This window comes from Macrobrachium rosenbergii, chromosome 48 (assembly GCF_040412425.1).
Source record: "Macrobrachium rosenbergii isolate ZJJX-2024 chromosome 48, ASM4041242v1, whole genome shotgun sequence".
In the NCBI taxonomy this organism is placed as follows: Eukaryota; Metazoa; Arthropoda; class Malacostraca; order Decapoda; family Palaemonidae; genus Macrobrachium; species Macrobrachium rosenbergii.
In genome coordinates this window covers 4,683,792-4,710,501 of record NC_089788.1, presented here as the reverse complement: position 1 = coordinate 4,710,501, position 26,710 = coordinate 4,683,792, and the positions used below count along the sequence as shown (strand labels likewise).

The 26,710-nt window shown below is 36.3% G+C and overlaps 2 protein-coding genes and 1 long non-coding RNA gene across 5 annotated transcripts in view; 2 read left to right on the top strand and 1 right to left on the bottom strand.

Moving 5' to 3' along the window:
- Nucleotides 1-13,161, top strand: part of LOC136831202 (uncharacterized) — a 171,154-nt gene extending 157,993 nt beyond the window's left edge. Inside the window, exons 5-9 of the long non-coding RNA XR_010850796.1 lie at nt 4,884-5,063; nt 5,195-5,269; nt 5,546-5,658; nt 6,059-6,208; nt 7,936-13,161. This is a non-coding gene — a long non-coding RNA (uncharacterized lncRNA). The remainder of the gene's footprint in view (nt 1-4,883; nt 5,064-5,194; nt 5,270-5,545; nt 5,659-6,058; nt 6,209-7,935) is intronic.
- On the bottom strand, nt 11,674-19,372 carry LOC136831201 (uncharacterized). 2 transcript variants are annotated; one of them, XM_067091200.1, is made up of 6 exons: nt 19,185-19,372; nt 18,399-18,532; nt 17,661-17,816; nt 16,647-16,715; nt 15,518-15,612; nt 11,674-15,089 (listed from the first exon to the last, which is right to left on the bottom strand). In XM_067091200.1, the coding sequence occupies exons 1-5, from the start codon at nt 19,312-19,314 to the stop codon at nt 15,601-15,603; spliced, it is 501 nt and encodes a 166-aa protein (XP_066947301.1). In that variant the 5' UTR covers nt 19,315-19,372; the 3' UTR covers nt 11,674-15,089; nt 15,518-15,600. The 2 variants fall into 2 exon arrangements, with proteins under 2 accessions (XP_066947301.1, XP_066947300.1); XM_067091199.1 differs by lacking the exons at nt 11,674-15,089; nt 15,518-15,612 and having other exon boundaries at nt 16,524-16,715.
- DNApol-epsilon58 (DNA polymerase epsilon subunit 2) overlaps nt 17,732-26,710 on the top strand; it is a 78,745-nt gene continuing 69,766 nt past the window's right edge. Inside the window, exon 1 of one of the 2 annotated variants that reach the window (XM_067091196.1) lies at nt 17,732-17,848. In XM_067091196.1, coding sequence (XP_066947297.1) covers nt 17,838-17,848 — 11 coding nt within the window. In that variant the 5' untranslated portion in view covers nt 17,732-17,837. Of the gene's footprint in view, nt 17,849-20,237; nt 20,523-26,710 lie in introns of those variants that run through there. The other variant, XM_067091197.1, reaches the window with a different exon arrangement.

Here is a 26,710-nt window from a genome sequence, read left to right as displayed (position 1 = left end):
ATATATATATATATATATTATATATATATATATATATATATATATTATATATAATCTCAGAAGAGTGGAAATTCTTATGGAGTCCCCAGAGAATATCTGAAAGCCCTGAAGCCAATCTCTACACACACACACACACACACACACACAAACAAACACATACACACACACATATGTATACACGAGCGGATGGGGGGGAGAGCCCACTTGGGCACGTCTCCCTCCCCCCGCCATAAAAAATGATAAAATAACAATACTGAAGATTTAGATAATACTAACATAAATAAATATAAAAGTGGGGAAAAAATAAAAAAAAATCGACTAAAGTTTCTTTAAACCTGATGCCTTCATAATTCCAAAAGTTGATGATAAATATAAGCAAAATTAGCATTCAGTTTTAAACATGTTTCTGCAATTTGAATGGGTAGAGCGAATTGGATATTAAAGGACATTTGTAGCTTAATGCTTGTACAAGAATCACGGTGATATGATATAATTCATTCATATACATATGCAGTATATGTATATGTATATGTATATATATATATATATATATATATATATATATATATATATATATATATATATATATGTATATGAATATATATATATATATATATATATATATATATATATATATATATATATGTTATATATATATATATATGTATATATATATATTTATATATATATATATATATATATATATATATATATATATATATATATATATATATATGTATATATGTATATATGTATATGAATATATATATAAATATATATATATATATATATATATATATATATATATATATATATATATATATATATATATATATATATATATATATATATATATATATATATATATATATATATATATATATATATATATATATATATATAAGCCTTTGACTTCCACTATTAATACAAGTGATCTCTGGCACCCTCAGTATCATTGTTAAGAGAGTCGCCATCGAATGGGGGCTTATTACCAGGTGACCTTCCCATTCTCGCTCCATCAGCTGCTGCCAGATGAAACTCTCTGATCTTATGTGATCTCTACATCTTGTAACGCCCAGATGATTTTGCTCGCTGTTGGGAACGTCCTATTCCTTGATGAAATCCGCAATCCAATCATTCCTTCGCTATGGACGGGAAGCTTCCAATCTCCAAACTGCACGACTTCTAAGTACAGCGACTTCTGACGATGCCCATCGACTAAGATCTTAGTGCCCCTAAGTGCCCCTAATGCCACGCTGGGATCAAACACTGTGCATATATGAATGGCATGAAACTTACGGGTTTTTACGCCGCGCCAGAGGTTGCCACGAGAATATATGCAAGAATTTGATCCTTTATGCATTGCATAAAACCCATATTTTGCATATATAAAAGGCATGAAACTTACGGGTTTTTACGCCGCGCCAGTGGTTGCCTCTGCAGTATATGCAAGAATGGGATCCATTATGCAATGCATAACCCATTTCACATAAGGAAAGAGGCATGAAACTTACGGGTTCTTACGCCGCGCCAGTGGTTGCCTCCCTCGCTTATGTGATTGGGCATTGATACCCGGTTCGTGAGGGTATCGCGTGGCAGGGGAGCGGGTGCACAGCAATCCAGTGTCCGGGCACTTGCCGCCAGTCCCACCAGTCGCTGTAGTGTGTCCATCGCGCAGAGTTTCTTCCACATCCATATCCGGGGATGATTTCCTTCACAAAACTCAGCTCATTCCTGTTCCCAACATCGTCGATATCGTGGCTTCTTTCCTCCGCAAGCAAACCACGAGTCTTCATCCAAAAGCAGAATCATCTTGACGCTACCATTCACGGACGGGAGTTGATCTTTGTACAGCCATGGACCATCTCTGATTTCCCGCTCCAGTTTGCAGTCTGGCTGTTGATTCCAGCTCATTTTGTGATGCGCGCTCTTTCGGCTTAGGGGTTTTGATTTGCTGGAGCTTAACTGGGTCTTTGGGTGCCTATGCCTGTAGAAGGTCGCTGGCGGTGCACTGATTTACGAAACCCGATGCTGTCCATGCTGGTAGAGGGTCTGCACTGATCTTGGGGCTTCTCAGACATCGAGCTGTATACGTAAACCTTTTTCATCTTATTCTTCTCACTTCAGGATGTCGATTTTTCCTTGGGCAATTGGCATTATGACCTTCCATTTCTTCGCTTTCTTTTTCGCCTTTAAGAGTTTCGACTTGGGTTTCCAAGGATGTGATCTTCGCATCCTTGGCCAAGGTCTCTTCTGAGTCGTTCGATTTCCAAAGTCGCTTCCAGCTTTTTGAACTCCATCGTCTCAGTTCCTCCTTCGTCTCAGCCAGTTCGAATCGAAGTTGAACTGTCCTTCTCATCATTTCGTTCAGCTTTTCATTCGCCTTCGTTTGTCAGCTTTAGATTCTTTCAACAAACGCATTTAATTTCCATTTCTTTCTGTGTGCACTCCATTTTGGCAGTCGAGGATTCTATCCTTCTTGCAAGTTCTGTCTTTCCGACTTTGTAGTTGTTCAAGCTTTTTGTCACAATTTGATTTTACAGTGGCTTCCAGCTGTTTCAGGTTTTCTTTGGGCCATCTGTTGCTGGGTGGTGAGGACTTGCAACTCTTCTTCTAAATGGTTGATCTGCAGGGTCTTGTTCTCGTTTTCCTTGTACAGACTTTCAATGTGAATCTGCTTCCTACCATTCTCTTTTCGAAGTTTCTTCAGGTCCTCGCTAGCTTGTTTATTGAGGACTGTATTTCCGGTTTGCTATTTCCGCTTGCTGAAGATCTCATGTAGAGTCTCTTTCATCTGAGGATCACACCAGTTTTTTCCAAAATGATTAACTTCTGGTCTTTGTCCTCATTCCTCCTTCATTTGGAGTTCTGTCTTTCAATTTTTCCCCACATTTGCTTTTTCAGTTTTTGCATTTCTGTCGACACTGAATAGATTTTCCTTTTCCTTCTCTTGATTGAGGCGTTTCCAGGTTCAGGATGTTTTGTTCCAACGTATTCGCCCTTGAGTGAGACCTCACTGTCTTTTTTTAATTCAGCTATCAGCCGATTCTTCTGCAACAGCTCTCCTTTCCTGCCTCCTAAAACGTTGTCGCTTTCCTTAGTAACTTTTCTGCCTTCTTCGTTATCTGAACACTTTCTTCACTGTCTGAACAATCATTTCTTCAAAGTCAGAATTGTCATTGCCTTCAATATGAGAATTATCGCCATCTTGAACCTTTTGTGATTCCTTCCTCGACAGTCAGAGTTGTCCAAAGCCATGAAATAAATAAAGAATTGAACCAGTTCCCATGTAAAATCTCCACGGCGTATAAATACTTCCTGCGATAAGCAATAACAAGACTTATATAAAAAGATATTCTCTCTGGGTATTTAACTCGAGCCAAAGCACTGTTGAAACACAAATGAAAGCAAACTTCTAGAAGTATCTTCGCTTGGTACAGATCATCTGTCTCTCTGCCTGATCATTAGTTTTCAAACTGACCTTGCCAGGTTCGATTCTGCCGACTTGAGCTTACTGTTGGCTTCGCTGAGCCGATCCTGTCTTCGAACTCTGCTGATCCCCGAGACACTAATTGGCGTATCTGAATTCTGCTGATTCCGGAGCTGCTCTTGGGCCCACCGGAGCTGTTTCAGTCTTCGGAATTCGATTCCCGGAAAGTTGGTCATGCCCAGTGTGTGGTAATAATTGTACAATTCTTCACTCCTCTCAAATCATATATATATATATATATATATATATATATATATATATATATATATATATATATATATATACATATATATATATTTCAGAAGAGGGAATTTTATGCAGTCCTCTAGGACTGCCTGGAAGACCTTGAAGCCACTCTTCAACCACTCTACACACACACACACACGCTACACACACACACACGTATACACTGAAGGATAGGGGAGGGAACGGCCGTGGTGCCCTCTATGTTATAATGATAAAATAATAATATTGAAGATTTAGATAATAACATAAATAAATATAAAAATGGGAAAAAATAAAAATCGATTAAAGAAATATATATATATATATACAATATATATATGTATGTATGTATGTATGTATGTATGTATATATACTGTATGTATATATATATACATATATGAAAATTGGTGCCCCCTTGAAATTTTTCTGGACCCGCTAGTGTCTGGAACTGAGAGGTTCAAAAGAGAGGCACATTTCCTGCATATTGGTGCTGCTGTTCAACATATCTGGTTGCTCTCGGCAGGAAAATGGGATCAGAACTCCATTGTGAATGTGAAAGATCTCTTTTAAATAAAACTTTTTGAAAAAGTGACAAACAAGTAGAAAAAATATCTCGAAGCGCTTGTCTGAGAAAATTCTGATTTGTATTTAGTTCATTGTTACAATTTTGGTCTTTTCTCAGTTTAGTATAATAATTTCCATATTAAAAATTACTTTAAACACTGTATACAGGCAGGATAAATTGTCTGTTTAAGAAAAATTCAGAGGCCCACACCAGGCCTTTTATTCCACACCAGGCCTTTTGTTCCACACCAGGCCTTTATTCCACACCAGACCTTTTATTCCGTTTAACAGCTTAGCATTCTTATTGGGTTCCCTTGGGCAAGGTAATGATGGGACAAGGCCTCACAATCAACCAACCAGATGTATGAAGGTGATTGAAGGGAAAATAAGGCCTATCAATTGTGTAGATATTGCATAAATGTGTAGCAACATTGATCATTTCAACAAAAAGTGTTGAAAGTGACCACCTTGTTTGATTTTTAAGTCTTTTAGCCTTATCAGCAATTATCCTAATTGGTATCCAGTATAAAAGTTATTATCATGAAGTCTTGGTGCCTGTACCCTGTGAATGATTTTACTTTAATCTCTGGTCCTGTGTTTTCAGACAAGAAGATTTGTTTCGCTGCCTTGAAAGTTCATGCGCAGGTGTCTCCCCGATGAGTACTGCCAGGCACACGCCCTCTTTGCAGTCAAGGTTCTTCTCATGCAAATGCCTGTCGAGCCAGCATTTTGGTGCTTAAAAAGCACCACATAACATGTCCCTGGTTACTATGCTCATGGATTGGTAAGACTCTTAAGAATCTGCATGATTGTCAATCTTGTTTATGTTCTGTTAAAGATGAAAAGGCATAATATTTTTGTACAGACAATTTACGATAGATTTGATGTTAATTTTGAGTTGGATTATTTTTGCAGGAAGCCATTCAAGTTGATGAGATATTTTTGTACAAACTACTGAAGAAAACCTCACCTTCAGCTTATAAACATTTAGTAAGTGGTAAATTGTAGTTGTTTTATGGAGTATTTTTTATTTCATAGATATTTATTACTGACCAAACCATTTTGTAGCAGTGTCTTACAAATATGGACTAGTTGAAGTGTTATGTTCATGTCTACTATTTGTGTTGGTCCTTATCTCTAGAACTGAAAGAAATTCTTATTCTGACATTTAGATACTGACATCAGATTAGATAGCATAATATTTGTTGCAGAATTTATGTTGAACTCACGAAGCAGTTCTGCTGACAAAGTCATTTACTTTTGCAGAAAAAGCACAAGGTGAGCCAGTCCTCTACATGACAGAGTGGTTTGTGTTCATTTTCTCACATTAATACCGTGGTCTTCTGTCCTCAGAGCTTGGGATATGTCTTTTTGTGAAGGTAAGCTGTAATTCAAGGTGTTTCCTGGCCATATTTAAAGAATTAGAAACGAGGTTGTCGCAGCTTAAGGTTTGCTTAGAGGATTGTACAAGAAAGAAAAAGTTGAAGTAAGAAACAGTTAATAAAACTGGGTAGGTAGGTCAGACAAGACCAGATGGAAAAGATAAATGCCACAAAGAGTAATTTTTCTTCCCATGGTTCACTTATAATCCAAGCACAGGTTACAAACTGTGAAATGTTGACTTGCAGTTCATAAGTTTTCACTTTAGATAAAATAACATTCACACATCCACATCTTTTGTTTTTACCGTTCTGTATCTTGGTAAGAGATAGGGATTGATTTATTCTTACGTAAGAAGAACTTTTAAAATGCTGACCCGTATTTTATTCTCTGTTTTAGGAGTTAGCACTGTTCCGTGTTGGCTTGGTCTCACTAAAGTATGGGTTACGATCCCAAGTACTCAAGTTTATGTTCTCGCATGTAAGGAAACCTGCAGGCCCTCCGTAATACTGATCATGGCGTGATGGCAGAAGGATTTTGCTATTTCAGGTAAGATAGTATTCATATTACAGTAATAGCTGCAGAGGATAACCATAGATGTTTCTGAACTTCATTCAATATAAACTGCCATACTTCACTATGTTTTGGCCAGAGTTGAGTTTAACTCAAATTGTATACAGTAGAACTGTTCGCAATTGGCAAGCAGTTAGGAGTGATTTAAAACATGCCACCACAGAAATTTATGATTTTCAGTGACTCGAGGTGGTGTGACAAAAAAAAAAAAGGCCTCCAAAATTATTGTCTTATAAATATGTTTATACAACGTATCTAAATTTCCATTCCACGACTCATATGGGACCAGTATGCATGTTGAAATTTGTTGGATCCCTGCTTATGCATGCATTGAGGAAAATGAAAATTCCAATAAAAAAGTCAGAGCTGCTACTGTTATGTCTAGATCAAGTTCTGTCTGGAATTTTTCACTGTCCATAAAACCCATCATCTGTAGTGCAAACCTTGTGGAGAAAAATGAAGGATAACAGATTAAATATTCTAAGGAGAATGACACATCAAGTTTTGGAGGCAGAATCTTTGAAAGAGATTTTGTTAGAATCTCCACCATGTTCTTTTGTCCAAATGATCAAATTTTAAGTAGTAAATTTTTTATCTAACATATATATTTAAGAACAAATCTTTGGTCCAGCATAATGAGAATTAAGAATGGTAAAGCAACCCAAAAGTTTTGTTGTTGCTTAATATTATAATGATAATGATCTTCAAGGTAGCAGTCAAGAAGAGTTTGGATTTAACAAGTCCACATTGATTTTCCTTTCACCAAGTGAACATATATATGCATTAACAATAGCCTAGACAAGCAAAAAAGTAAATTGTTTATTGCAGGATTTTAGGACAGTACTTTTGATCAGTGGACAGTGTATGTCACTGGGTGATTGGTAATGTAGCTGGATGGGTACCTGAATGAGACAAGTGACAGTGGGTCTTCTTTTTAAAGGCACCCCAATCCTTTTTTTACTGAAACAAGACCACTGAGTCACAATCCTACACTCTCAGGATTCACCCGAAGAATTTACGTATTCTTAAATGAAGGGGAAAATTGGAGTAAGGTAAATTTAAAGAAATTGGACAGCTAATCAGGAAGAAATCGAAGGGAACAGGTGAAAAGTAAAGGCAGAACAGTGCACCTGTGTTCGAAAAGACACTTCCAAGCGTGATGTACAGTGTATCACAAAAAGGCACACTAAGTTCTTTATAGTATTACTGCCTGTGGTTTTATAAGTTATGGTATACAATAAAATTGAACAAAGGGGTACAGTGGATATGTAAAGTCATTGCAGCTCATTTATACATGGAAGAACCATGTAGAAGTTAACATGAGAATGCAAGGGGAATTAGTTATATAAAAAAATAACTGACGATTTGAGGCTAACAAAGTTACACAACAAAGTAGGCCAACATTTCATGAAAATTTTTATTTTTATTTTTACAAGTTTACCAACCACACAGCATATTAATGACCTTGTTGTGTGGCTTTGTGATGTTTTCAGGTACAGTACTAACAAGTATCACATGGACTGGTCTTTTGTAATTTTTAATTTTGACATATATATACTATGCTACAATATCTTTCATGTATTGCCTCTTTGAGGAAAACCAGTAAGAGCCCTCCAGCTTAATATTTGCTAGCCAAAGTAGTATTAAGCCTCACAGTAGACACAACTGTAAGAATCAATAATGACAAGTCATGTAATCCTTAGATGCAAAGACTGGACCTACGCGAAGATGATCTGCAGCATGGGAACATCAGAGACAAGTCTTTAGAAGCGCAACAACAAAACAAAGACGCAGCGACCAATGGAAGATAAGAAGGCAGTTGGAGAGGAAAGGAAGGAGCATGAAGGGATATATATGATTCTTTTTTGTACACTTTTGTTGCAGCAGCAACCTGAAGGAGGGTTGATAACTTTTAAGGTTTTGGCCAGTTAGTGAATTCATGAGTGGATCTGATTGACATTTGAGATGTTAGGTTACAAAAGGTCCATGGGCTCAATTTTGTTTCATCAGACAAAGTTGTGTAAAATATTTTCCATTATGCCATTACCAGTGGCAGGACCAATTTCCCTCTTGAAGCTTATGCTTTTTTTCTTCACTACTTCTCAGACATCTGCAAATTCATTCCTGTATCAAAAGTTGCTTTATGTTAATAGATGAAAACAAGAGTAGAGAGAAGTTGGTAGGTAGTATTTAGCTCAGAATTGTACATGGGAACGTTACCGTTAAATCTGTTAGTAATATTTATTGCAGAACCAAATTTTATAAAAGTTATCCTATTTGCTAGCACATTATTTATAGTGCTGCTATTTGAATTAATTTTACTCTCCTATGCCTCTGTAAACAGGACTAGACAGCACAGTTGTGTGAAAAGATGTCCTTCTGTGTCTAGAGTTTATTTTGTACTTAGGTGCTGAATTTGCAGATGATTGTCCTGATCTTTTTGTCTGCCTTTCACAACTTTCAGTCCCATAGCTATAACTTCATACCTTTCACATTTAGTTGGAAAACTAATTAGGTTTTGAGGGGTTGTATCCATAGGGCATTAGATTCAAGAAAATATCCTTTGAGATGTCAATATGTGCTTTGCATTTTGTTATTCAGACTTCCTAGAAACAGTAGTCTTGATCCAGCTCCTCATAAATGTAAACTTCAGCATATCATACAATATCAGAGAACCCATCATCATGGAAATGATCGAAGGTCTTGTGGAGCATTGCTTGTGACGAGTGTGTGAAATAATATGTATGGTGAGATGAAATGGTGTACAGTGTCTGGCAAAGGCGAGCTGCGTTAATGTTTTCACAGTCATGTAGGGTGCGCAGTCTTGTACAGTAGAAATGTGCGCCTTCATCAAGTTCTTAATGCAGAGGGAAATAGACGAGAACACTTGTAATATTCAGGCTTTGATGTCCAAAAGCACTTGAGGTCACCATTTGGATGTTATCAGGTAACTGTAAAAAAGTTATTTTTTATAGGCAACGTTATAGCCACTTCACCACTACTGCTTATTTCTCTTATTTGTGCCTCAACACAGGGCAGTGTTAAATTACTTTATAAGATCGGTACTGATTCAGTTACAGCACATGGATTATGATGAAATTTTATTTCACATAAGATTTGTAAACTGAACAGGTATTCCTAACATTGTTATGGTGTGATAAGTCCTTGTTTTGGCATAGTACACTATAGACTTACTAGCTCAAGTATATACATTTCCATATCTCAAGTCACTTAATTTTAGTGAGTGTTCTTTCATCTTTGCAGCGAACTTCAAAATAGGGTTATTTATCATGTGTCTTCGCAGATACTGCCTGGATATAAAACTCATAATTATATGCTGTCCAGTGAATAGTGTGGGAAGGGTTCCATTTCTTTGTGCCTATGGCTTCTCGAGTTGGATAGTTGTTAACAGATTCCATAATATATTCAGTTACCGTGGTGCTGGTGTGTGCTTGAATATGCGAGGTTTGGCTTCTTGTATTTGCTTTGAATACCTCCTATTGGCAGAAGGGCGAATTAGTCCAGGATTGATAGTGCCTCTTGAATGTAAGATAGTACACAGTATATTTAGACAGGATAGCTATATATTTTTTGTGTCATATATAAACTGTACATAAAACCTCACATTTGTAGTTTATTATCATCTCTCAATATCAAATACTTGATGACATTTGTGTAAGTTCATTTATTTATTTAGTTTCATTGTACTTCTGCACTTTCAAGTTACTGAGCTTGTTTAGAAAGCAATTATAATCTGGTATCATTCATACATTACAATCAGATGCAGTTTTCTGTGTTTTGTTTCTCCCTTTTTTATGTACCATAGGTTCTCATTTTTTCCCTCATGCGATGTTTCATTTACGTTTTTGTTTCCCTGAAACCGACTATTGCCTTTGGGTGTAGATCTTTACATCACGCTTGACGGTATATACTTCGTACAAATTCCGTGAGAATCTCTTGTCTTTGTGTTTTTCCATAAAGGGAACATACGATTACTAATTGGCTTATTTTTCCTTCGCCAATTGAGTGTTGTTTATATATTTCTTTCACATACTGTACATTTCTTTGCTTCTTGTTTTTCTAAGGTAAGACGCGCCATTTGGAATCCTAGATCGAACTTGTTTTTTAGCCTTTTAAAGCACTGATGATTTTGATGGACAGTTGTCGTTTTCTGATGATATTTGGATTAATTTTTCCCTGCTCTTACAGACGTTACAAAGTTAGACTTTTCAGAGCTGAATGTGAAACAACTCTTTTGGAAAGTTTTCACAAGAATGTTGAGGTAGATGAGTATATTTTCTTGAGTAAATTTTTAAATTCAAACGAACATTTCTTCCTGTTATTTGTTACAAGTAGGATTAGAAAATATTCTTCAGAGATAAGTCTTGAAATTTTATCAGTTATATGTTTTTCTGCAGAATTAGTTTAAATGAAATTAGACAATACAGTTCAACTTGTTGTACAGTCACTACATTAAGTCATCTTGCTATTTACTGGTAGATTAATTCTAATAGTACCATTTCATGCTGGTTTGTTCTATCCCTTCTCTTCGTATGTTTAAGGGAACGCAGCTCTAGAATAACCACTTATCATTTCAAGTTGACAGATTTCCTGTCTGAGTGCAGGTTTGATGTCATATACAGTACAGGGTGTAGTATCCATGCAGTGGACTTTTATATAATGTAGATCATCAAGAAGTTAAATATTGACTTTTGAGAACTTTGATTTTACTCTGAAAGCTGTACATCCTCAACATGCTATATTTGATAGACAGAGGGATACTGATATATTTTTAGAAGTGAAATATTTGCAGTTGTAAATAAAAAGACAAAGTTGATGCAGTTTGAAAGCTTAGATTCATTTGTTGAAATTATCCTATGGTTTCTATATTCCTTTTTTTCATGTGTAATTTAGATAGTGTAGGGGTTGTGTAGTTAAAAAATGTCATTTTATTAGGAATACTGAAATGGATTGTATTTTTTGTATTTTTAGTGAGGTAAATTCCATGCAGTAAAAAGTTGATAGCTTCAGTAACATAGTGAAAAGGAATGAAATACATTTTTTGCATGGCCAAAAGAAAAAAAAAAGATAAGATCTCTCATACTAAATCGTGAAAATGCTTCTTGTATTTGTCTAGCTTTAAATGAAGTACAAGGTTCTTATTTGAGTGGTGATTTTAGTTAGGTTTTATCGTTGCATTACATATATTTTTCCGTGCCGTATATTATTCGAGGCTTGCCTCTACTATAAATTCTTCATTCAAATTTCATGTAGTTTCCATGAAAAATTGCAGTGAAGATAGAAAGAACTATTGATTAGAGCTAGTATTAGTACATTACAAATAAAAAGAACCTTTTGCTTCGGTATGTTTGTCAGGACTTGTACAGTACACTTAGAAGCGCAATTCCTTGCAAGGCATACAAAGCCTATGTAGAAGAGTATTTCTTTTTGTCATTTTCTGTTGGTATTGCCTTTTGTTCCTTTTTACTTTAAAATGGTTTAATTAAAGGGCTCGTTGGAAAACGCCTGAGAATTCGTTTTTCAAGTTTCAAGTTGGCTTTGAATTTTTACACACGGTATCTGTTGACGCAGTGCCCAGTTGTAAGGTTCATTTTTGCCTTTTCTAGAACCTGAGGTTTTGATGAGGTTTATATTGGATTTAATGCTCAGTTTATCAGTTTGTCAGGGGTCTTAGAGCTATTACTTGAAGGGCTATTTTCCTCCATATGTACACAGCCCTTTTTTTACTCTTGTACTGATTGACTGCTGTTTATTTATTTTTTTGCAAGAATACTGTATCTGGATGTGAGATATTTCAGCATATGCTTGTGCAATATTTACATACAGTCACTAAAGAACCCTGTAGGACATCACGATTCACGTTACGGAAGTTGATCTACCAGTTGTGAGAAAAATGTTCAGTCTACTGTTTCCATATAGGCTTTTGTTTAAAAAGGTTTATGGTTACAATTATGTAGAGTGAGTGATTGTGACCTGAAATACAACTACTGTTTTTGGATACTATAATCAAGGCTTTGCTGGAGAAACCATATTATTTATTTCTGTTTAATTATAATGATGGAAAGGTGGTATCAATGAGGTCATGTATTTTGGGCCGTTTGTAGTTGACGGAGGGTGGAATGGCGAGTTGTTTCTCTTTTTCCAGAGTATCTGCGCTGTTTTGAAATACGTAAATCAGTCGTTTTGGATTTCCCTTTGGCACTTAAGTTCAGACTGATTACAAAATGTATTTGAATTGTGGCCTTATCATTATCCTTTCTGATACTGCCTTCAACTGACATATATTTCTCATGTGTCATACCTGCAAAAAGGAAACTTGATAAAGATTTGCTAAAATAGTTCTGATTTCACTTCAGATGCCCACCACCATTTGTCTTTGGTGCCGTTAGGATTTGCTTAATGTTGCCAGTTGAAATTTTAGAATTAAATTAAAGTGGAAATAGTCATTATGATTAAGAATTTCTTCATAGACTACTAAGCCGGAAGAGGACACTTCTCGACAGAATATTTGAAAGCTTTAAATTCTGTAAATATTCTATCGTGAGTGGAAAAGAAAAAGAATTTGGTGCTTAATTTGTTAAGAGGGAAATTTTACAAAAAACAAAAACAAAAAAAATGATACAAAAAAAAAATGTTGATCTATTTCTAAGTGTGTTTATATTGAATTCCTTTTTATATTGCACATATTTTGTTCAACTCCTTATGTATTTCTTTCATGAAGAGGATTACATAGTTTGTAATGTGCCATGTTATGTTTGTTTCATTGTCTGCATGCACAGTGATGTATGAATTTTTTATAACTAATATCAATAGATTCATGTTATTTTATTTCTAAACTTCTGTCCTTCTTGATGGAGGATTACAATATTGTAGAGAAAGAATAAATATTTATTTATTTAATGATTGTATTTGTGGTTTTTTTATCGCCTTGAGAAATTGTATCAGTAAGGTCATCAAAGTTTACCTGTTAATTACTTGAAAAACTTTTGTTTTTGTAAGTTGTCAGTCATTCAAAAACTGTAAATACAAGATATAACTGTACTACTTTTTTACATACATTATTAATAATAGCCTTTCAACCAATAGACACCCTAGTCTGACCTCTATCAAGTACAAAAATTCAAGGAACAACAAGGTCCCATAGTATGGGCCTACACTTGAATATCCGGTTATCCCACAACTGACAATTACAACATTAATTTCCAGCCCAAACTAAATTGTTTGCTCTTACCACTGAATTCAAGAAAAATCATTAGAAAAGGCATCATCTAAGAAGGTGGTACAGTATAGAAAAAAAATCATCGTACTGTTGCTGGTAAGTACAGGAAGTCTGGTAAGTGAAGATGATGATGTTTTATGTATACTCATTACTGTACTATAAAGTTTTAACTAGACTTCATGGTTCCATTTCAAGATGTAGGACTTCTCCAAACAATTAGTTCTTCACCGGAAAGTGAAAATTAGAGCCAGGTGAAGTTAGAAAAGCTAGAAAGCTAGGAAAAGCTAAGAGGCAGGAAACCAGATAATACAGTCAAAAGGTAAAATGCAGAAAGCAGTGCAATTGTTAGTTGCAGGGACATGGCAAAAGCTTTCACATTACTATCAACAGGCGCCGCTGCATCTACAGTATGTGAAACCTAACTACAATGAAGTGTGTACTAAAAAAGGTTTTGATTTATCTCATAGCCATGTGGGCTTGTCTCTCATCTTTTATGTAATTTTCATATTTTCTAAGTATTGATTCATGTAGGTTTCTTTGATCGTATAGTAAATTTTTTATAAGTTGATATAATTTTTGAACTGATTGTCAACCTATAAAATTTACTTCATTGTGATATGTACATGTTAGTTTTCGTAATTTCTTCATGGCCCAGTTGTGTGGTGATTGGCAAACTGCGTGAAATGACTACAATTCTTTCAAGTTGCTATGAATTGTCATGCCAAGAAGCACGCGATCATTTTTCTTTCGAGTTCATCAGGTAAGTCATTTAAAATTTTATAGAAATTCATGAGCATTGTCTATGTATTGTCGGGTTTCAGTGTAGCTACTTACTATGCTTAGTATCTTTGCAATGTAGGAGGAAAAAGCATAATTTTTGTAATATTTTTATATGTTTAGTGATGCATTCTGATGTTGTAAAGTAATATTTTGGGGTACACAGTAACATTTCCTTCGAATCCAGGTCTCAAAGCAAATGGTAGAAATAAAAGTGAGACAATTGAAGTAAAGGTATTCCTCATAACCCTTTGGGATATTTCATTTTGATCACCAAAACCTGTCTCATTAGTGTATTCAAAAGTACCTGATAACCTGACCACTGAGTTAAGTAGACTTGTAATGAGGATCGTGAAGGATTGGTTTATGTACAAGAGGGAAAACAAGACAGTTCTAAAAAAAGCTGTGGAGTTTGTTTAAGCAACCAAAGGAACAGAGAAAAACTGAAGTGATTGTAAGAGCCATGCAGCTGGGATAGTGCAGCAGGCCTTATGCACAGCCCAGTTCATGGGTGAATTACAGATACTGTTGGTAACCTCATGAAATCTAAAGCCTTCTTCTGTATGGTGGGTCATGCATTTTGGATGATATGTAGAAATAGTGTGCAGTGAAATGCCTTTCATTATGTACACTGCTAACAATGTGAGTATGAACTTACAGAGTTTATAAGAAATTCATATAACAAAATAAAAATTATACCAGATGTGCTAGGAATCACTTCAAGCTGAAGTTTTTATACTGGTTTCAGCAGAATTGTTATGACTGCTGAGTCTCAGACTTGGATCCTGGTTGCATGAACTGGATCATAACGATGAAGTAAGTGATGACAGCGCTCATTACCTGAAAAGTTCAAGTGAAATTGGAACGAGGATATGCGTCACCTACTTCCTGAATGATAACTTGAATCACTAAAGAATCTGAGTCCACTTAGTGGAGGTGTTTTAATCAGTATTGAAATTGAAATGAGAAGTTTCAGTCCCAAAGGACTAATGTTCATATTTAGCTTTACTGAGGGACTGATTTCTTTTCTCAATTGGGTTTTTGATTGACATTTCTTTAATTAGTTCAATCAATATATAAGGTTATTGTTGACTGCAAAGGTAATGTTCATAATTATCATGATAATTGAATTAGCAACAAATGTGATAAGGTTGGTCAAAACAATCAGGAATGGAGAATACAATTGTAGGTAAAATGACTTTGAGTAATGACTTTAACGTTACACAGTGTATTCATAAAACAATAAGTGGAGAGGAACTACGACTTACTGTGCAATGAGCGCCTGTTTATTGTAAAATATTTGGCTCTCCACTTATGTTTATTGTCGCTTCCTGTAAGTAAGTGCTGGTAGTCAGTTCTCCTTCTGCAGATTGAAGGCTAGTGTTATTTAAATCTCAATCTAATATGACAGTGATAATATTAGTTATAGGCACCGAATCTTTACACAATTTGCATAAATAAATGTACATTATTTATTACGAAATTTCTTTGCACAGCTGAGTACAAAGTACATTTCTGAAAGTACTATAAGCTGTGGTGAATATGAAACATATCATTTATAAGTTTCAAATTTCGAGGTAAAAAATTGAAATTCTTATTTTTTTTTTCTTTATTGGAAATTGGAAAAATGTCAACATGAGTGTTTAGATATGAGGCTGAAATTCTAATTTTATTGGCAATATATTATACATATATATTTTTTAGTATCAACTTTCCGTAGACTTGGGGTTAAATTCTCAATTTCTTAATTTTTCCATGCTTGACACTACTGAAAATGGTTGTCTACCATCACTACTCAAAACTTTGATGAGTCTAAATCAGTGGTTCCCAAACTGGGGGCCATGTAGCAGAATGGGGCCACATCTGGAGGGATATGTATGTATAAACCAGAGTTGAGTTGCAGGACTGTAGACAAAATAACAGTCATGGGTTACGGTGGGCAGTGACCATGGGCAAGTATCCATGTAAAGTGGGTAACGACCAGAAAAGTTTGGGGAACCACTGGTCTAACAATTCTTCTTTAACGTGTGCTTTTTCCCATTTGTATGAGTGGTAAGTATCATTACTGAGCAAAATAACTGGCTCTGAAGTAACTTAATATGAATTTCAGCTGATCCTCCTGCACGGTTAAACAGTGAGAACAGTAAGAATAGTTTAATAGTACTAAGCACTACTCAAAGGTTAAGTTTCGAATAGACACAGTATAGGCCTACAGTATATCCTTGGTCCCTGGGGTCCAGTTGTGTCCGGATAGGCTAATGCCGAATCCAGATAATTGAGAGATTACTTCTGCAAGACTAAGCCTAAGGTTTAATTGACAACAGAAAACGTACACAGAAATTAAAGCAGATCTAACCGGCACAAAAAAAAAAGAAAAATGAATCACACCATACTCACATTAAATTTATCCCTTTCAGAGGCATCGAAGGGGATTCCCCTCCGCAGAATATCTAGGCTGTCCTCAGACTGAATAGAGAAAGAAGAATAAGGATATTGTGGTTATATCATAATCGTGATTCATTTTATTTATTTATGCACTTTTCATATCTAACAGAATCTGATGGTGCTTTATTCGCATTAATGAAATGTATACGATATTTGCTGGCAGTTTGTGTCGATTTTAGTATCAGGATCCAGAGAAGAACTCTGGAGCCTGGTTCCAGAGAAGAACTCTGGAGCCTGGTTCCAGAGAAGAACTCTGGAGCCTGGTTCCAAAGAAGAACTCTGGAGCCAGGTTAGCATATAAAAATAAAGGTTTCTCTCTCTCTCTTTATATATGCATATATAGTGTTTCTGTGTGTGCAAGTGGCTCCTAACGCCATTATCTAGCCATTCTAACGTGTAAGGTAAACGAAAAATGTGCAATGTATAAGCCTAATCCCGGAGTAGCTCTAGACCAACCCAGTCGAGAGATCAAAGTGGGAAGATTGTAAGATTCGGTGAAAACGGAAGTTGGCTGATAATTCTCAAGCATGGCAACAAACAATAGGAATAGCCTCGGAGGACTGTTAAAAAAGGTAATTGGTTTACAGATAGTTAATGTATAATTTGATGGCCTGTTTGGTATCACGAGACTGATCAGAAACTAATGAGTTGTCTTATCTACATTCCAACGAAACAGAAGTGGCTCTAGAAGAGACGGTAATGCAGCCGCACGGCTATAGAAAGGGATCTGGAATGCAGGTAAGGACACGTGCATAACTTAGGCCTAGCATGCATAAATGAATCTGTTATGTAGGAGTGTTGTCTCATTCATTTTATTGTAAAAAAAAATCTGCCACAGCATTACATGCCTGCATTGTTAACCGAGTGCCCGGCCTTTGCAAAATATGAATGATTTTTGTATAATGTGCATGTATACTTCAATATAACTTTTGCTTCTGTTTATTCTTTTCAGCTAAGGTATCTCACCGCTTCCTGCACAGCTGCTGCTGCCAGAGACACCTGTACAAACACAACCGTCGTCTGTAGAGTCATCAAAGCAGTGGTAATGACGCCGTCAGCTGCATATTCCTGAGTGCCGATTCTGTTAGCCAGCAAGTACAGCTCAGTGCAAAGGATCACAATCTGTCAGGAGAATGGGATGCCATGAATGATAGGTCAGTCATTTTGGTAGTGCGTTTCACTGTTATTACCTGTTATGGAGAAACAAATCTACAGTTATGTATCTGTACAAATATATTTAAAGATAAAGCTAAACAGAGAACTTTCGAGAATCTGTACAATTCTCCTTGGAAAAGTGGAATCGTGCAGATTCTCGAAAGCTCTCCGCTCAGCTTTATTTTTAAATAAATTTGTTTCTCCATTTTAAGACTCATGAATATTTTTTAATTGCTTGGTATGTTTATTTCAGATCAAATCTCTAGTAAATGACCACTTAACATATATTTGCTTTAAGTAATTTTGGATATTTGTGACTCCATACTCATTGGAAACTTTAAGTTGTTATTGTACACGTTATTTTCATTCTTCTTCTTCTCCTTCGGACTTTTATACTTGTATGTTGAAAAACTTTCAAAATTACAAAGACAAAACTTCGAAATTTGCAATACAGCGGGACCATGTTCTTAATAACTGTATCAGCTAAAGGGAAGAGTATTTGGTGTAAAACCCGGTTATTACAGTGTGTATAGAATCAAAATCCCTTACCGTAGAAGCGTAATAGCACTGCAGCATCGGACTGAAGATGGTCTCTGTCTCCCTGACCATCTTGACCAAGTGGTAATGGCTTTGGACCAACACCCCAAGCCGACCCCTAGGCCTACCTCTACGGCGCCATATATCTGGTAGAGGAAAATAAATGACATCTTTTTAACGATTTTAATTTTGCAAAGTTATATATTTATTGCTAAATCTTTGCCAATTGATTAATTTGTATATGGAAATGCACTATTTGAAAAGAACATATTTATTGCGGTATTTATTATTGTTAACGAAAATACAAGACGTAATGATAATTATAAAGCAATGCAGTCAGCATTTTGCTAATTGGTACTAACGGTTATACAGACTACCACAGTTATAATGACGATAATAGCAGCAACACTGTTGCTACTAAAGCAACAGCAACTCCTCAGCTGGCTACTACTACAATATAATAATTATAATGTTATGACTCTTACATTATACAGTAAGCTACCCCATTTACTATGCCACATATGCTGTCGATGATAACAGTGGCAATGAATTATTGCGTGCAATTATTTTCTGTTGACGTACCATCACGTGTTCATTGCCTTTTTTTGTAGTGCCCTTTTTTATACTTCATTATTTTCATCTTTCTTCCCTTTACCGGCAAATTGATCTATTCGGCCTAAGCTAGCTTCGAAAGTTAATGGGCTTTAAGCCTTATTCCATATATCTGCTAATCCTAATAATGATAATGTTGATGCCATTATCACGAACATAAACCTGATCTGCAAGTGCAGGATCAACCTTCAATTGCATTGATGAGCTGGGCGTTCCAGGAATTGAATCCATTCTTCAGCAAGTGGCAGTTGGTGGTGAAGCAGAAGAGCGACCCTTTAAAGATGGCGAATATGTGTAGGCACACCAGACACGTCATGACGCGGATGAGCTGCCAATTAGAGAGGATATCCAAGTTTAGTGTTTTCAAAGTACTGTAAGAGGTACATATATTTTATAATGAGAAACAGAGAGAGAGAGGGTCTTGTGGTTTAGTGGTTATGAACCTCGCTTCGCTAAGATATACCGTAGCTCAAAAATTCCAGTTGGGGGAGATGATTCCGTCATGTTTGTCTGATAGTTATCTGGTAATTATTTGACTTTACTGGGCCACATCTATGATAGGGGAAGTCAAGGGACTAGCAATCTCATCCTGTAAAACTTAAAAGACTTGCTGGGAATACCGTCAGTAATGTATGCCTTGCATAGATTGCCTGATTGATAAGAGTCCAACATGCTAGGCATATGTCCATTTCCAACCATGGTCGCCTTGCGCATAAAATAAATAAATCTCAAGAATCAGAAGGATACACAGTCTAAGTTTTATTTTAACTGCATTTCTAATCTAACTCGTGGAGTTGCGGGTTACAGCATAAAACCGTAGTTACCTTTCGTCTTTATTAGCCTACAACCCCACAATTTTCTGTCGATCTGTTGTATTCCACGACATTATTACTGACCATTATCTTCTTATCGTACCCTGTTTACTCTGCACTGTTTGCAGTAGTGATAGTATATACTTTCTGGCTAAAATATCTGCAATATCAGCGTAACATCATTGTATTTGTATTTCATGTTAGTTTAACCACTTCGAAAAAGACCATCTTTGGCAATGAGCCTGTTTATAGTTATTTGTAATTCTTTTATTCCAACTAATTTAATTAATTTAATATGCAATTTTACACATCTTTAATAATCGATTAAGTGAATTACGTGTATATACATAATGTAACTGCCTACAAATAAAAAGAAAGAACGTAGCGTTCAAGATTGTAATGTTTTCGCGCGAAAAATAGCCTAAGTGATTTCATTATTGGAACGTTTAACAAAACAGTCAGTTTACTACTCTCAACCCAGTGTCCTCTTGGTAATGGATTTTCTGAAGTATTTTAAATGGCGTTTCCAATTACTTCTTTAGTAAACGGTTCAGTGCTTTGTAGTAAGGTTCTTGGTGTTTCTTTAAAGTGTTAAATGTTTATTATAGAAGTTTGTTATGGTAAACACTAGAGATTAGTGTGAACACCTGCTCTACATATTTCTTCGTCCAAGTGACCCCAACGCGTAATGGTCACCATACTAACAATTAAGGTAAGATTTTTTGGGAGCATTTTTGCGATTTAAAAGAATTGAATAGCCCAGGCCTAAAGCGTACGTGTGCTAAAAGCCAACAAAATTTTATTATAAGTTGCCAATAAGACTCCAGCCAGCCATTTTTGCATGGAAAACCATTTTTTTTTCAGGCAAAAATGGCTAGGAAATGATAGGGCACTAAAGAGAACCTAAAAATGCCAAAATAACGTAACCTAGGGGTTTTTACTGGTTACAATTTTGCCATATTAGCAATGGGGGGTTGGACGGGCCGGTATTTCCCTGCCATATAAGTCGTAATTTGATTAATTTTTTATTTGCGCATAGGCCTAGTGTTTATGGGGTTCAAAATAACGGGAATGAAGATTATCTCTTTTCAAAAATGTAGTCGTTACAGTTTCATATCGTGTGATTTTTTACAACTTTTCTAAAAGAGTAATACCTCAAAAAGCCAACAAAATTAACATTCACTTTGTTGTAGCCAGATATTTATAATTTTACAGGTGGCTGTTTTATAAGTATGATGAAAAGTTTTTTATGTAAAACATTAACGATTGTTAAATTCGTTTTCAAAAGTTCAACGAAACCCTAAGCAGAACTTGAGTTATCTCGTTGTAAGGTTTAGTGCTGTCGGGTGTTACTCCTTAGTTATAGGCCTAGTAAATTGTATGGGTATCGAATAATATTCTTGCATTTAAATATATTTTTATCTGTTAATTTATTAATTGTTTTCTTCTTTAATAAGTGAGTGGGATCTTTCTGTATTTCCCTTTATCTCCTCTTATTTCCATCCTAATGGACACCTTAATGTTCTTTGGAAGCTTGGGTTTCAAGTCAGTGGACCCTGTGGGCTTGTTCCATATGAAGAGGTTTCATCTTCTGAATAATAATAATAATAATAATAATATGTTCATTATGCAAGACTTAGGCGGCTGAGCGTATGGCACTATGGTTTCATGATTATAAGTAGCCTAAGTGACACCTCGCTTGAAGTTAATGAAATGAACTAAAGTGTCGTTTTTCTCCCCATTATAACGATGCGTTGACGGGTATTACTTTAAATGCTCTCCATAATCGCCTACCTCCTGTGTATCTTCATTCGCCTTGAATTATAGTCTCAAGTTATCCATTTTTCTTCCACTAAAACTACCGCCTCTGTCTCCATAATATCTTAAGCACCGGTGCCTAAGTTTTCTCTCTTTGCCGTGTATCAGTGAAAATTTTTTTCGGTTCAACTGTTTTAATCGCCATTTTATCATTTCCCGCTCTTTTGACATATAAATCTTCAATTTTGCTTGAGCCATTCAAATTAACATGAATGTTTGCCTATTTTAAATAATGTTGACAATAAAGTATCTTCGGATCTTTCCCAAATAGTGACCCCCCCGCGTGATTATGGTAGACATACCATTAACATTGATAAAACTCTTCTTATGAGTGTAAACATATTTGTGTATGTTAAGGTGCCTTTGTTCTTAATAGAAAGACAAAGAGTGGTCTGGTTAGTCTTATATAAGGCACAGTCTTATATAAGATGTGATAAAGAATCAACTTATGTATATATCTTTTATATAAAATGTATAAGGTTTGAATGTGATGTCTATCATTTGATCGACGGATTGCATGTCTTCATTCACGTATATTTCAGAGAATTCAAAGGATAATCTGGTATAAGCGCGTTTTTTTTTTATATTATTGCTTACACGTATATATGCTCATATATAATATATATATATATATATATATATATATATATATATATATATATATATATATATATATATATATATATATATATATATATATATATATAAAGATTTAACATACGCCATTTCAATGTTCCATTAGGCCTATTTATGTGGAAGAGTTGGCAACTGAAGGGTACAGCCTTGAGGTTTCTCCGAGAGTTATTAGGGGTTAGATTGCTAACCCCTGTTTCATTTTCTTGACCCTAGTAGATGCTGCTACTATTTACTAGTGGATGACTTAAAAAGCATAGGCCTAGGCTATGATCGTATTTGGTTCCAATATTCGCCAGCCACTAGAGCACTGAACCACTGTCCTTGACGACTATTCTCTCTCTCTCTCTCTCTTTCTGTGTGTGTGTGTGTGTGCTTTGACAGGCCATTTTTAACCAGGAGACACAAACAAATCTGACAAGTTTCTTGGGGTGTTTATTTTACTTATTTGCCCGTTACCGGCCTCTCATTCTTGTTTATGAAGAAGCCGATTGGTCGGTCTTGTTGTAGGAGCTGAATTTTGTCTTGTAAGTGATTATTCATGTCTATCATAATTTTCCCCACAGACGCCTCATTAATCCATTGAAACAAGGTACATTTTCATGGTTTAATATTTCAAAACGGTATCATGTGTTTATCACATTTACTCTCGCCATTTTCAGTGTTGCTTAGTGTCTCATGTGATACCCCATTATTCTTACGTCATTTTAAAATTAAATTAAGTAGATATGATCATAAAAAAATTAATAGTATTCTGGAGACAGGAAAACGGATTTTTTTTTTCAAAGAAATATAAAGTTACGCATTATGTAAGCAAAGTATATACTTTTTCGTCGGTAGTTTGCCCCTTTAAACTTTTCTGAATACATTTTAGTTCGACGTCGGGAGGCGCATAAAGAATATATCTGGAAGCAACACATTGCTCCTGGGTAAACATACAACCATAACTTTCTGTTGTGGTATTCCATGGAATGTCATAAAGCTTCTAAATCTATCTTATGGTGATGGGTTATTGGGCCATTTGGTAGGGAAACTCAAGGAGTAAAGTTTCACAAAGGAGATATTGGTGGGTCTGAGCAGATCTTGTGTATTTATGCGCCTGAATTGAAATGTTGCAATTACCAAGCGTGCATTTTAATTACCACTGAAACTGGGAACCTTAAATGAGGCAGTGGACACAGTTAAAAGGCTGTTACAGAGCCTTAGTGGTACCGAATACATGGAACGTCCACAAGCATAAAATTTTCGGTAAATTTGTTCATGATAAGCCTAAGGATTCTTTTGTAGATGTAATAGGCTGTATGGATTTGTATACATTTTTCAGTATGTATTGATGAAGCTTGTACATTGTAAACAGTTTTAGTTTTCTAAAAAGAAAACTATTGTGCCCGCCTTTTCTGTCAGCCCTCAGATCTTAAAAAGTACTGAGGCTAAAGGGCTGCAAATTTGTATGTTGATCATCCACCCTCCAGTCATCAAACATACCAAATTGCAGCCCCTAGCCTCAGTAGTTTTTATTTTATTTAAGATTAAAGTGAGCCATAATCGTGCTTCTGGCAGCGATGAATGGTAGGCCACCACCGGACCGTGGTTAAAGTTTCGTGAGCCGCGGCCCATACAGTATTATACCGAAACCACCGGAATATAGATTATTTTCGGTGGCCTTGATTATATGCTGTACAGAAAATTTGATTGCGTCGAAAAAACTTCGGCGCATTTTTTACTCGTTTACTTTCCTAATCACGGCAAAACAACTCGAAAGCATTGAAAGCTCTGTGTGAAGACAGAGAACTTGCTAGTTGCTGTATGTTGAAGGACAAGACCTACTGGTGCGGTAGGCATACGAATTTTCACGCTGACGATGATTGATAATAGTACTAATTGTTTTGTTTACGACAAGAAGGTCTCAATGTATTCCCCAAATGACCTTCATTTAGATGTAATAGACGTCGATTAAGGAAATGGAAGCACATTCCTTTTCTTCATCAACTGATATTACCATTATTAATTTGCTGGGCTAACGACAAGCATGGGCATCAAATTAATTTAAATGAGCTTTCTTACTGGTTAGAAGGTTATCCCAGTTTATGAAATAAGGAGAAAAGTTATACAGTGAATGATATAAAACCTCGTTACTCAAGCAATGTAACTCGCCAAATAAAAAACTTGTGGATACTAGTAGCGTTTTCTTCTGTTCTGAGTCCACATTATCATAGATGGGTTTTCTTTGAGCCTTTATGACCTCCCCCGTAGGGGAGCAGTGCACGTCATGCGGTGCACTGTAGGCATTACTTAAGGTTTTCTTTGCAGCGTCCCTCAGGCCCTTATAGCTGCAACCACTTTCATTCCTTTTATTGTGCCTCCGTTCTTATTCTCTTTCCTCTCTCTTCCTTTCCATCCTCTCCTAAGAATTGATTCATAGTGCAACTGCGAGTTTTTCCCCTGTTACACCTTTCAAACTTTTTTACCGTCAATTTCCGTTTCAGCGCTGATTGACCTCATAGGTCTCAGCGCTTGCACTGTGGCCTAAATCGTATATTTTATCAGGACCTTGAACTCTTTATGGTGACCTAGTGGTTAGCGCCCGAGATCACTTAATATTAATCTTGATGATGGTCAAACATAAGAAAAGAAAGTCAATTGTTCGGAAGAGCATATGTCAGTTATCATGTATACGTCCACATTCTTAGTTTTGAAACTGAAGAAAGGAAAAAAAATGGTAAACGTTCTCATGTCACACAGACCATCTATCAAGAATTTCAGCGAAATTTTAAATGGAATAAATAAAAAATATATATGCTTAGACCTTATGTTACCAGGTAATATAACATGGACAGAAAGGAATATAGCATATAGGATAAGAGTGCTTTCAAGCAATAACGCATATCCAAGATGTGTGGAAACTTGCAACAAATCTTAGTGGTGTGATGTCAGTAGCAGTAGATCACGAGAGAGAGAGAGAGAGAGAGAGAGAGAGAGAGAGTTTTGTTTAATAAATACCCCGTTCACTGTAAGGCCATATACTACGTATGACCTTTAGAGAAGTAATTCGTTACAGTGAAAAAATTAAAATTTTAAATATTTGTATGCAAATATTACCATTGAAAAACCAAAGTATACAGTCATACAATTAAACCAAAAATACATCCATACCATTTAAACCAAAAAAAGCTAATTCCATTGTACAAATAACACCCCAACTGTTTAAATTTCCCGAAATTTAGAGTGGGTATGAGGTGGTTACCTGCGCAAGATCCGGATGAGAACTCAGCCACGAGCTGCGAACCATGAACATGATCTTCTGGACGCCCGCCACGAGATTGGCCAAGTCGTCCGGAGGCCCAGCCACTATCAGAACCAGCATCGCCGCCATGAAGGCGCCCAGGAAGCAGACTTTGGCGATGACCACTCTGCCCAGGCCTTTCTGGACGGGATTAAGTCCGGTCGTCCGTTCCAGCTCGTTCCAGTCGTTGAGAAGCTGACAGATGCTCTTCGAATGGTACAGCACGTTCAGGAGGGAAACCCAGGAGTTGACGAGTAGGCCGAACATGATAACCACGCCGATGATTTGGTGCTGTTTGTTCTCATTTCCGGTTCGTCATCATCTTCTCTTCCATCCTCCGCTAGCGTCCTGATGATGCCAGTCAGACTCACGATCAGGAGAAGGGTGAGATAGCAGGCGACAGTCAGAGATCGAATGGCGGGAGGGCTCTTCCACACGATGCTGTACTTACCATTAGTCTTGTCCAGTGTGTATGGAGTGCTACCAATACACAGAAGTGCAATACGCAAAGGCTTTAAAGGCTGAAGTTTATTTCTCATTGGCTCACGGCGTTGAGGAGAAACGAGAGGAGGTTTAGTTTCCTGATTTTCTTCAAACAGCACTTGAAAGACTTCCCTCTTTTCTCGTAATGGTGTCACACGAGATGATCTCTCAGTTTCCAGGTCATCTGCCTCAGCACTTTTCTTTCTGAAAACAGCCAGCTCTGTCCACTGGCTTAATGACAGTTTTTTCTTTTCACCGTCACGATGCTCATTTGGATTCTCTACGAAATTCATGGCCATGGCGTAGGTAGGCTAGAAATGTTTAGTGATGTTAAATAGTGATACTTCAAAAGCGTTTGTATATCGCATTTAACTGTATCGTATTTCAGACATACTGTCATTCGCCTTACGCCTGTATTCACGCAGTTTCGTTTAGGAAACTTGAATCTGGATTGCAACAGGAATCTTAACAGTTTAGCCTAGTTCTTCTATACCTTATGAGTTATTGTAGATACCAAGATAAGAACAGGTTAAACTTGAATGAACTCCAGCGTTGAGTTTTGCAGAAATATTCAGTGCTAGACCAAAGCAATCCGTCGCCACAACCAACCGCCAGGTTATTCTCTAGACCGAATTGGACGGCAAAACGTGATTTCCCACAAAATATCTTGTGCGTGTGTTCGT

Coding starts and splice junctions, on each gene's coding strand:
- LOC136831201 (XM_067091199.1), bottom strand. CDS start 19,314: ATGACGTGTCTGGTGTGCCTACACATATTCGCCATCTTTAAAGGGTCG. Junction 18,533..19,184: donor GCTCATCAATGCAATTGAAG/GTTGATCCTGCA, acceptor TTCCTCTACCAG/ATATATGGCGCCGTAGAGGT. Junction 16,716..17,660: donor CAGCAGCTGTGCAGGAAGCG/GTGAGATACCTT, acceptor TTCTCTATTCAG/TCTGAGGACAGCCTAGATAT.